Raw genomic sequence first — 12,125 nt, 5'->3', positions numbered from 1 at the left:
GAGAAGAAAAGGAGGGAGGGAGCGGGCCCTCGTTGCCACCATGTAGCTAGCAGATGGTGCAGTTCGTCTTCTAGAACAGCGCGGTTATCGTGAGACACGGACCTGCGACCCGTTGGTCCAGGCCGAGATGATCATGATCGTACTTTTGCTGCAGTTGTCCATGCCTGGGTAGTTCCTCATTCACTTCCAGTCAGAGTAAGTAGTAATGAAGAGGTGTGGTCAGTCCTACTGTAGAGTCACGCGTCTGACTACTCCGCTGACTACTCACTGAGAGTTCCTCCCGTGAAGAAAATCTCACCGTTGCCAGCCTTGCTGATCTTGCTTGACATCACGCGCACGACTCCTACTCCATTCGAGAAAGCTCGAGGTGGAGAACCAACAGCGCTTGCATCCTCGAGTGGAGGAGTGGAGAAGCACGGTGTGAAAGAGAGCCGAGCACGTACCGGCGCCAAGTGGGCAAGGGGACATTCGCTCGACGTTTTCCCCAAAGCGCAGCATCCCCGCGTTGGTCGGGCAGGACCATGGTTCGCTCTATCTCAGAGTCCACTTGGTGAAACAATTCATATGCGCTCGGTGGCTCCGAGATCTCGAGGAAAGTGGACTCGAGAAGATTCGGCATCCAAGTTTTGGCAATGAGCTCTCCTGAAGACACCCTCCGTGTCCCGGATGGACTTGACATTGACCGCAGTCAAGTATGTCTGAGAATACTCGCAAGCAAGTTTCTCGCCAAATTGAGCTGCATTAGCCCCTTCCTCCCATTCGCCCGCCCGTCCCAGTGCCATGGCGGGTGTCGCAACAGGTGACGGTCGCTCTCGCCAATAGACGCCGCGCGTTAACTGTTGGTTTTTGCTGCTTGTACTTGCTTCTGCCAAGTGCTTGCTTTTGCTGCACTCTGGCCATCCCACTTGCGACTCTTGGCTAGTCAGATCACATCCGGCAACGTCAACCCACTTTTATGAAGAATGCCACCTTCACTGCCACCCCTCTTCGACAGCAGCTGGATATTGCCAGTGGATTGACACCAAAACAGAAAATGCACGCGAGAGCCGGTGGACTCCTGATTCTGTATGATTATCTCGAGCGGGTGCGCGGATTGGCCCAACCTCTGCTTGGCCCCCGGTGGAGGCTTGCGTGCGCTTGCAGGCGAAGTCAGAATCCGCATTACTCTCGAGCGTCTTCACGACTAGTTTCCCGTAGGGGAGCTAGCTGGAGGGTACGCTGTACGGGGTATTCAGGCTGATCCACAATTTGTCATGCCCGTATTGTATTGTTGGTTCCCCGCATGTATTAAATCAAAATGACCGAGGATCGGCCTGGAAGAGTGTGTCATTGCGCGCAGTTCCACTATTGCCGCGTCTTGAGACAAAGAGCTCGTAAATATTTAGAAACTAAAAAAATAAAAAAAAAATTATAATTAATATTTTTATCACTAGGGAAGATTTGATGGAAAATCAGCCGATCATAAATTACCCGATCCAAAAACCAAAATACAAATACTCTCCTTAGTGAGCATGGAGTAGGTACACCACGCCCCCTGGTACAGTGTGTAGACGCAGACTCACCGATCGCCACTTTGATATCAATTCCCTCGAATCGCGATCAGTGCTACTAGTAGGTCGAGAGAGGGGTGGCGAGAAGAAGTAAAAATAAAAGGAATAATAAAAAAATGGATTTCACCGGCCCATCTGCTCGACCCTAGTCTAGTCTCTGGGGGTGGAACCTGCCCACCCTCCCAATTTTCCCCTTGGCCCAACGAGCCTTGTGCTGTATCCGCGGTACACTATGTACAAGGGGGGCCAAAGGAACAACCAGCCCGACCCGGGTCTTCGGTACGCTGCACCCAACAGTGCTGTTAGCCTCTGCCTATTTTTTGATTCCCTCTTAAGCCCGCGTCTTCCAGTGATCTCCGCGATTTCTTCGATCTATGTTTCTGACAGTAGATCTATACCACCACAACACACCACCCACAGCAAAGCAGAGCAAACGCAAAGCAAAGCAAAATAAAACACAACACTTGCACCACACTACACATAGACCACTGGCTGTCATTGCATTGCGCTGTCTTGCAAGGTGTGACGTCTGCGACAACTGCAACGGTCCGCAGACGAAACAGTTTCACGATATCCACGATCTATAAACCCGCAACAATTCAGAAACACAACCCAACCAGCCCACTGGCACTGCCAGTATAAGCACACCACGACCACCACAAGACAAACAAAAGAAAACAAAAATGGACGACTATCCCGCCAAACGCCAAAGCAGAATGAAAATCGACTCCCTGCTGAACCCCGACTCGGGGGCCGACAGCCACGCCTACTCCCACGCGAGCATGTCGCACGGCTACCAGCACTCCCCCGGCTACCCGCCCTCGCCCGGAAACCATCAATATTTCAATGGCTACCGGTACAACTACCACGACACCTCGCCGTCCTCGACGGCCACGACGCACAGCAGCGCCTCAGGCCCGGCCCCAGGCTCGCACATGTTCCTGTCCTACCGGCCTTCATTCACGTCCACACAGGGGGAGTCGGTGCCCTCGAGCCCGGATCCTTACCACCCGCGTGAACGGTACGACTCTGTCTCGAGCACTTCGTCGAATAACGGCGCCGATCGACGACGGCCGCCCCGGCCCAAGTACGAGGAGGAGGAAATGTATTTTATTTGGTACCACCGTGTTGACCTGTGTCAGGAGTGGAAGGAGGTGCGCGAGAGCTTTAATAGGCAGTTTCCTTCGCGCCAGCGTCGCGGTTTTCAGGGCATCCAGTGCAAGTTTTATCGCTTTATTAAGGAGAAGAAGTGTCCGACTCTCCGGGAGCAACGGCGGATGCGTGATGGGGAGTTCCTTCGTGAGGGTGCCGCACTGGGCCCGGACTCGGGGGCACCGCGGTTTGGCGTTATTGAGTGGGCGAATGTGTGGTATCCGTGGATGAGGGAGGATCGGGAGACGGCGTTGCAGAGGCAGCGTCTTGCTGCTGCAGCGACTTGAACACAGAGGTGGCTACTTTCTTTTTTTTTTTTTTTTTTTGCGAGGGTTGGAGTTTTTGCTTTGGGGAGGCTATTCGTCTTTTTTGTTAAGATACCTCATGGGCGTTCATTTCTGGCGTTTTATACTCATGACCACCATGGGCGAATTTGTCTCTTTTATCATGATACAGCAGGCCATTCAATAGCCTCTCTCTTTTCTTTTCTTTTCTTCCTTTTCTTTTTTTCATTTTTTTTTAATGGCTTTGCCTGAGCTTCTTCAGTGTGTTGGTACGACTACTCGACAGTGGACAGAACAGTTAACAGCCAATGACAGATCCAACGTAATTAACATTCCTCGATGCAAGCCGTCAGCCTTCACCGACACTCCAAATACCCGTGCTATATTTGCATCAGCCCCTCCTGTTCTCGAGTTAGCCAACTGTACGATGCGATACAGGTCCTGCCAAACTAGCCCGGATTCGAAACTAACACTTCACATGTTAGTGAACTAAACACACAGCCTTGCAGCCTTGTCGCTGATGAATTCGCAATATATGATACATACATTGCAGTAGGGGACTTGGCCATATCGGTGCTATCACGGCTGAGTCGAGTATCCACAGACTTAGAATATTTAAGGTATTGACATTGTGCTAGACTATGAACGGCCTCAGATTCATAATCGACTTCTCAGTATATGTGACTCGAAGCTGAAAAAAAAGCCAGTCTTGCCATGGCACCCATGAAACAAAAAAGGCAACCCAACCATTTCCATATTCTCTCTAGAGTAGGCTGTGCCACGCAACCCTGAATCTCCACCAACTACCGAAGCTCCAGACCAGGCGCTCCAGTAACAAGTAACGTCGAGTGGCAATCTTCACTATCTCCACTGATACCTCACAGCCACCTCCCCGCCCGATCGGGCTGATCTAGCTGGGGCCCGGTCCGGATTCTGGGCCCCCAATGCACATTTCGAGAAAGGAGTTGCGAGAGCTGCGACCTTGTTCAACTCTCCCTGCCGTTCTCCGTTCTTTTCTGGCCAAGCATCTGACGACCCGGATCTGGAAGGGATCGGAGAGTGGGTTGAGCGATCCTCCAAGTAGTGTTCCCGGGCAGATTTCTTATTTTAGTCAAAGGATTCGGCGAGGATCGAGGTTGTTTTTATCCTTAAGGTAGTATGGTCAGGGTGAATAATCCGTAATAACGATGTACTTATTCTACTAAGTAGTAGAGTAGGTCTAACAATGACATTATGCAGCTACGAAGTATGAGGTATTGCTGGTCAAACCATAAAAATGTGTCATTCGTCACGTACCTCATGATCATCTGTACTATACTAGTCATCCATGAACAGTAGAGCTGACAAAAGACGACTCACCACCCGCGTCGCACTTCTAACCTAATCGGACTAGCCTAACATCGGACTAGTCCCCGTATTCTTCACACCTTCAACGTGATTCTGCCCGCCAAGATCTCGCACTTGAGTACTGCTCGCAAACTACACCACAACCATCGCCACTGCCGAAGTGAGTACATCCCATAGCCACCTGGATTTCCTACCTCCTGAGAGGGTCATAGTGTTGCAGAAGTGGACTCTTACGACACGGTCGGGTCCTACTAGTAGGTACATGGACACCCGTGCCGTCTTAAGAATTCAAACGCCGGTACCAATTCCTGAATCCTTACCTAGGCACGTAACGGTGAGCACGTAATCAACCTATACTTGCCCAAGTGGGCTACACTTCAGGATCTGGAGGTACCGCCGGATCTCGAATTGAGCGACCCCTAAGGAGTGACCCTTCAAGTCATAGTTTGTCATAGTCGGTCGGTCGTAATATACAGTGGAGCAGGATTACGAATACAAGGCATTGACCTGCGATCGTCGTTTTTCGGGGGTCTTGCAACTTTGACTTCCGCGAATCGGCTTGGTTTTATTCGGCTTTAATCATGCCGTGCAAAAAATATTTTGCACGGCATGACCTTTTTTAGGCGTGCAGGTCGATGAGTTGATCAGCTTCCTGTGCGAGTTGTACCTAGATATTTCATCACATCCTAGCGTCAGTGGCCCGAACTCGTGAGAACACTCGGCCTGGGTATCTGTGCCGTGCTGGAGAGATAGTGTGGGCGAAAAAGAGAAAAACGGTTCGCCGTCATCTCCAATTGGGGGCCTGTACGAGCTCTAAGGCATCCACGGTCCGACAGTAAAATTATGTTACTTACCTCCTGCAGAATTCTTCACCTCGTATACTCGGCCAATGAGCAGAGAGTAGGGAAATCCACACCCGAAAAGAGTATCATGGCACGACGAAATCATCTTCACCCATACCGTCAGGGTTTGGGTTTGGGTTTGGGGTTGGGTTTGAAGAAACAGATCTCGTAGCACCGTCTTACAATACCCTACCTTAGGTACCTCCTTCGGACAGTGATACCGGGTAATCCGAAAGACATCCATTTTCGGCCGTAAGCACAACCCAAGGTTTGTTCCCGAAACTCAGTACCCAAAACACTGCCAACACCAGTGTGTATCTTGGACGCAGTAATACAATGGTGTACCTGCCCGGTTCGTATATTCATCGAAAAGCACAGTCAGCTCTACCGTTATCATTGACCATAGTAGTACCTACTTTACCTTAGTAGGGATAGTGTAGGGTACAGTGTAAAAACGGCAAAGGATCCAACCCGGTGGCTTGACAACTGTACTAGGGAAAGCCGGCTCGCACGTACTGTGGCACTGACTGGGGCGTTCTGTGTTTTCTGGCTTGTAGTGACTGGGGTTGTGGAACATATGCCGATTCTGTCTCCTACTTGTTTCGGAATAGTGCTGATGCCGATTATCTTCAGGAACCTAAATCTGATGAGAACATATCCGGGCTCATGAGGAAATAATTCGCGACCACTTCGGTGATTCGGAGATATTTATGTGGGCACTAGTTGTGCTAGTAGCTGTATTTGAGGGTTTGGTTAGGTTGGACTTGGCGAGCGTTGAGGACAATGGGCTTTGAGTCGTGGCTTGCGGGCTATTTCTGGATCGTAATCCGGCCGAATGGTTTTGTGCATTTTGGCCGGGATTTGACTGAGGAAGGTATGAGAGCTTAATACAGCGTTAGCTAGAGCTAGAGTTGCTCCTTGGCAAGCGGAAAATTTGGCCGTTGATCCGAAAGGACTGACAGCTGACATCTGTGTTGGTTTAAGTGGTTACCGCGGGCCGATAGTTCGTTGCTGATTTGAAGCTTGAGGGCGTGAAATCGAAGGAATGGGGGTATGTCTAGCATCTTGACCGAAAAAAGTATCAAGAGGAATGGCAGAAATTCTAGAGCTTGTTAGCAGTTCCAAGTTCAAGGTAGAGATGAAACGGATACAAAGAGCGCATTCGTCGTGGAACAATATCTAATGATATGAAGCTTGGGGAATAATGAAATCGGTGCCTGCCAGCGCACCTTCACCAACAATGCGGTATGGGTATACTGGCAGCCACGCATGCTGGCTTGAGCTCTTTCGATTGTGATCTTGGCAGTAGCAAGAACAGACACTTGAGATGAGAGGACGCTCGATTTCTTGCGAGTCAAGGGACATTCCATAATTCCAACAACAAAAAAGCGAAGAAGCTGGAATTGATTTGAGAAATAAGAGATTGTCCTCGGTCGTCTCCTTGGTGAGGCTGCCGACATGGCCATGAAAATTCATCCACTTCCCCGAATAGGAGAGTTTCGAAGGACTCGTCATAAATATCGTTCAGGACATAGCGCCCTTGATTGCCGCGAAGAGTCGTGGATTGCAAGGGAGTATACCGGGTCAACTTCGACACGATCGCAGGGTCATTTTCATACAGCTTCACAGTCGTCAGCTTGAGCGTCATGCTGATCTGGTACAAACGCGGTATGAAGAGACGCAGGTTTGGCGAGAGAAAGGGTTCCAGGACCATCATCTCCACTCAGAACCTGTATGCTAATCTCAGAGCTCGACTATGTCTGCGTGTTGGTCCAGCACCTGAGACCAGAGAGGTACCAGAGATCCTCGTTGTTGTTAGACATGTACTCCGCCATTATGGCCATGGATCCAGCCTCAGACTCCGTCATATGCGAGCCAGTGTCGGAAGTGCTGGGCACCAGCTTCACCGTTGAGGCCATACGTTGAGCTCTGGCTGACGATGTCTTCGTCGGAGTGGGGGTAGCGGGGGCATTGGATACGGTATCAGCGGCGCTTTCAGCCTTACCACCTGGAGTAGCAGGGGTATAAACCCTCTGCCTGCGCTTGCGAACCTTTACAGGCGTCACTCTCCTGGATGTGTCAGTGGCTACAGAAGGTGCTCTGGAAGGTGACGACGTGCTACGAATCTCCCCGGGTTCTACGCGGGCACCGGTTTTCGGTGGTCTGGTAGCACCATCTGCCACCATCTGGCGTATGTCGCCGCCACCACCGCTACCTGAGAGCCTGACGAAGATAGAGACGCTTCTGTTGGGGATCGCTGCTTCGGCGGTGCTTCCTCGAACAAGCTTAGCCCATCCATTGCAGTCTTATCTTCGTTGAAGATGACAATGGCGCAGAAGTGGATTGGATGGTTCGAGTAGATGAGAAGCGAGCACATGTTTAACCTAGGTCTTTGTAGTTCTTGAGCAACTCCACTGGAAAGCTTCTTGTTGAATTAGGCTTCCGTGTTCTCCTGGAATAGGGATGGGGAGTTGTCCCATACATAGGAAATGTCCCAGATTGTCGTTCGTGTTCACGTGGGGTTTCGTCGTTGGTTCGTCGGCGCGAGTGTTGCTGGCTTGATCTTGACTTGCGTGTGCTCAACACAAGTTTCGCCTCTTCTTTTGTGGTTCGAGAGCCCAGGTATAACCTTGATCTTCGGCCGCACATCTGTATTGAACCCAGTTATAAGTAAATTTTTAATACAAGTGTCACCTATTCATGCTCTTGCTGTGCTACGCCTGGGTGATGCGCAGTGAGAGAGGAAACTAGTAGACCTATAGAAATCGCCTCTTTGCAGATTATCGATTAGAATAGGTGTAGATTCCTAAGCACTCTCCTCCTATCAGGGATTCCCCTATCGAGCTCCATGATCTAGTGTACCTATATGCTATTATTATCTTAGCGCTCTTGACAGGCTGGGGTGTTATTATAGGGATAGCTGACTAGTCTTGCTACTGAAGCGTTGCTGAGGGTTCGATTAAATGTCGCGGATATGCTTAGAGATACTATTATACCATTCGAGTGGATGGAAGTGGAGATGGCCTGTTCGTAAGAAAATAGCTACAGGTTGATCGAATAGCCATAGTTTGCTCGCAGGGATATAGGTCAAACTCGCGATGGCAGTGCTATCAGGTGCCAGGATGACGTCCTTGTCCATATCCCAGCAGAATCCTCTCTCCTTGATTGTACCGAGGGAAACGAGGTTCGTGTGGAAGCCAGGGCAGTAAACTGCATCGATCATGGTCAAATTAATTGGGCTTCCGCTGACCGGGTCTGCAACCTGCATGACAGCATTTCCGATGCCTTCAACCTTAGAATAGGTATCTCGGGTTTTGACAGTGGTGGAGATAGGTTGGAACATGGTAAACAGGTCACGGCGGTTACAGACATGGTAGGAGGAGGCACAGTCAAGAGTCCAACGGCTTTTCAACAGGTCACCGGCAGTGGTGCTATTTGCCGTGCTTTTTGAGATGATGATCGTGTCTGGGAAGCGAATGCCGACTGTGTTCATGGCCCACCCGAGGCTTGATGCCATGGTGGTAGCGATTGTGCTGTTCGCCGAGGGCTGTACTGTAGCGGGCTTCTCCTGCGGGTTGTTGGCATTGTGTTCCTTGATCTTTTGATCAATCCATTCCTTCCACTTTGGCTCGGCATTGAATTTCTCCTCGATTCTCCTCCTTGTTTCTTCACGGAGAGCCCAGTTCTGCGGGCGAATAGCCTTGTTAAGGGCGTAGCAAGTCTGTGGCTTGTGCCTCCGGTTGCCGCAGGGGCACCAACGGTCCTTAAAGGCTCTTTTCCGAGGCTGTTGTTGTTGATTCTGCGAGGGATCTTGCTGCTGCTGGCCAAGCTCGTTGCCAGCTTCATCAAAGCCATGAAACGTGGAGAATGCTCCACGGGATAGGTTTGCCAACGGCTTTGGCTTCCGCTCAGCGTAACAGCCACGGAAATTCTCCACAAGGTCTCGGACTTCCCAGGTTTTTGTCTTCTGCATAACGATCTCTTGGAAGCGCATCTCGTGCCATACAGGCAGGAGATCGGAGGTTGCAATCAGGAAGTCTCGTTGGGCATCGTCGGTGTGGAGCTTGAGAGTTACGGCTTGTTGCCAGAGATCGAGCCAACTATCAAGCCATTTGTTAATATCCACGCCTCTCTTTGGCGGTTGTGATGTCATTATCTTCCACAATCGCCGGATTTCCTCCTCATGCGCTCCGGCGATTAGCACATTAAATAGTCAGATTGCCCTGGACTTTTTATAAGTTGAATGGAGTTGAGTTGTTGGAGGAGGGAGAGAGAGAGAGAAGTAGCAGTAGTAGTGTTCATTAGGGTTCGGGCAGAACCAATGTGGCAGAACATTGCGACCCTTATTCTAATGCATCTAGATACATCTAGATGCATGTTGGGCACTCTGCACCAGTAACGACCTCCTTGTCCGCGGGCCTCCCAGGGGTATAGTGGAACGTGCTAAGGGGGAGGGGGGGAAATAATGACATGAAAATGGAGGCCCCTAGAATCATACCATGAAAATGACAAATCCCGGTCACCGGCAGGAAGAGAGAGAGCGTGATAAAATTAATCGCCACGAGCTCGTCGCTCGGTCTTGTATAAAGTATATTGCGTACAGGAGTATGGCCAGGTTCAGGAATTGCTGACAGGAGGTATGCGAAAGGGGAATATAACGGCGATACAGAAGGGAACTAGAGATGAGGGATAATCTATTTAGATCTCAGTTAGCAATCATTCAGATTGACCTCATCGGCTCCGTATAAACCAGGCCCGCAAACTTGCCAATTAGTAAACGTGTACTGGAGGGGGATGTTAGAAAAACGACCGCCTACAAACGCTCCCCATAGAAAGAAAAAAACGCAAATAGTGAAAATGATCCTTTTAAATGGCTACCAGTAAAAAAATCACATCAGCACCACCGAAGGATCGGCGAACTTACTCAAGGTTCCTAGCAAAAGAAAGGATCCGTTGCCCCGGGACACAAACAACAAACAAGCCGCTGACCGGCACGACGATGAGACATCAGGGACAGGAGTCCCTGGTTCAACGTTAGTACATATTTAAATCAAACAAAAAAAAAAAAGACAAGAACAAGCCCTGGGAAAACTCACCTAACATCCCACACGCACGGCAGGGCATTGCTCGAAACCGAAAAGAAGCAAAACACCGGGGCAACACAGAGATCAACCGAAGGAAAGGTGACAGTGTCCTTAATCAGATTTCAATTAGTAGAAGTTCTAATTGAACTTTGATTAGTGCCCAATCTTACCTTATCCTTCTTACCAGTCAGGGCCAGATTAGTTCTGACCCTGGCCCTGGCCCAGGTTCTTCCGAAAGGCCGGAGTTCCAAGGTCCTGGAGGGAAGCACGCAGGACATTGAAGTTCGCCATGAACTCCGTGGAAGAGCCGAGTCTTGGCTCAGACTGGGTAGGGGTGGAGGCAGCACGCTCTTCCTGCTCGGGGGAGGTCTTGGCCTCGGGGGGCGAATGGAAAGAGTCCGAGGAATAGTCAGTGACCGAGTACTCGGGCTCGGCAGGGACGAGGGAGTTACCATGAGCGGTGTATTGGCCAGCGTCATCGTGGAAGCGGCCAGAGACACGAGAGAAGGTATCACCTTGCTCAGCAGAGTCGGTCGCGGTGTTAGGAGCTTCGTGGTCTCCATCCTGGCTGAACTGGGCAGAGGAACCAGACTCAGCGTCATTGTCGGCGGTGTACTTGTCCTTCAGAGTGAAGGAGAAACCGGAGCTAGCCTCATCGTTGGCGTGACGGTCCACAAACGAGTCGAAGTAGTCAGAACGGGCCTCGGAGCCAACAACCTGGATGTTGCCCTGCATGAAGACATCAGAGCTGAAGTCGCCTTGGGTAGTCTCGTCCTGGACATCGGGAGGGTTCTATACAGATTAATCGTCAGCAATGATCCAAATCGGTGTTTTCACCATAAGTTAAACGAGAGAAATAACTCACCTTGACAACAGGGCCACCCAGGGATCGCTGCTGAAAATACTGCATAGCAGACAGGACCGAATCCTTTCCAGAGGCCATGAAGTCCTTAGGCGAAGCAATACCCTTGTAAGCAAGAGTAAGACGGACGGACGCAGCGACCGTGCCAGGAGCACTCACCTGGAGTTGATTGTCCGAGCCATTATCATCATCGACAGGAGTATCAGCGAGAGTGTCGACAGTCACGGTAAGAGCCTGGGCATCCTCGGTAGAGGTACTACGCTTGGGCGTGTAGATGATAGTGCTCACATGGCGGACATCAGCATCATCGGTCGCGCTTTCGATAACGGCACCATCACGACGAGCTTCCTCCTTGGCGTAGTGCAAAGCCTATTTATGAAATGAATTAGCAAATATTCATAACAATTGTCGGGATGAGGTTTGTTGTCACAAGACATGACAAGACATGACAAGGTCATGGAGGATAGGTGGGATGTCCCGTCCTCGATGGACAAGCGACTCGAGAACACACCTGGTAGCGAAGGGAGTTGAACAAAACCGAGAAGTACTTAGGCATCTCGACGCGTTGATCCTTGTTGACAGACTGATCCACGCCGGATTTGAAGACCATTTCATGCGTTTCCTTGATAAGATTGTAAATGATCTTGCCCAGTTCACGGAGGGCGCGCTCTCGTGCAGCTGTAGCATCGGCCATGGTGGCTTCCGAGACCTGCAGGGCCGGCAGAGAGTCCATGGTGATAGAGAACGATGAAAACTAATGAAATGGGATTGGAAAATATGAGGTTGGGAATGGGAGTTGGGAGTGCGAAAGAGGATGAGGAAAAAGAAGACGAGGATGGAGGGGGTGGGAGAAGTAGTGGGCGCCTGGACCACAACAAACTCGATTAGTCGTTATAGCGACTAAGCGCGAGTACATGCAAAAGTATCTATTCGTTTCCGTGCAATTCCAGGCCGCTCCTTCCTAAAAAGAAAACCACCCTTCACACCTGCCGAAAAGGATAAGC

General features: G+C 50.4%; 4 protein-coding genes across 4 annotated transcripts; 2 read left to right on the top strand and 2 right to left on the bottom strand.

Annotated features, from left to right (window-relative positions):
- Window positions 1-2,233: 2,233 nt before the first annotated feature.
- On the top strand, window positions 2,234-2,989 carry N7532_003273 (uncharacterized protein; the record flags this gene model as incomplete). The annotated part of the gene is made up of 1 exon (XM_056615767.1): window positions 2,234-2,989. The coding sequence occupies one exon, from the start codon at window positions 2,234-2,236 to the stop codon at window positions 2,987-2,989; it is 756 nt and encodes a 251-aa protein (XP_056476124.1).
- A 3,940-nt stretch (window positions 2,990-6,929) lies between these two features.
- Window positions 6,930-7,361, bottom strand: N7532_003272 (uncharacterized protein; the record flags this gene model as incomplete). The annotated part of the gene is made up of 1 exon (XM_056615766.1): window positions 6,930-7,361. One exon carries the CDS (start codon window positions 7,359-7,361, stop codon window positions 6,930-6,932), a length of 432 nt encoding a protein of 143 aa, XP_056476123.1.
- Window positions 7,362-8,134: 773 nt separating this feature from the next.
- Window positions 8,135-9,328, bottom strand: N7532_003271 (uncharacterized protein; the record flags this gene model as incomplete). The annotated part of the gene is made up of 1 exon (XM_056615765.1): window positions 8,135-9,328. The coding sequence occupies one exon, from the start codon at window positions 9,326-9,328 to the stop codon at window positions 8,135-8,137; it is 1,194 nt and encodes a 397-aa protein (XP_056476122.1).
- Window positions 9,329-10,548: 1,220 nt separating this feature from the next.
- On the top strand, window positions 10,549-11,505 carry N7532_003270 (uncharacterized protein; the record flags this gene model as incomplete). Its single annotated transcript, XM_056615764.1, has 4 exons — window positions 10,549-10,667; window positions 10,733-11,086; window positions 11,136-11,347; window positions 11,396-11,505. The coding sequence occupies 4 exons, from the start codon at window positions 10,549-10,551 to the stop codon at window positions 11,503-11,505; spliced, it is 795 nt and encodes a 264-aa protein (XP_056476121.1).
- Window positions 11,506-12,125: the final 620 nt, after the last annotated feature.

Source organism: Penicillium argentinense, assembly GCF_028826775.1.
Source record: "Penicillium argentinense strain IBT 30761 chromosome Unknown utg000004l_segment0_segment0, whole genome shotgun sequence".
NCBI classification, from domain to species: Eukaryota; Fungi; Ascomycota; class Eurotiomycetes; order Eurotiales; family Aspergillaceae; genus Penicillium; species Penicillium argentinense.
Note: the sequence above shows the minus strand (reverse complement) of the source record. Positions and strands in the feature narration are given on the sequence as shown.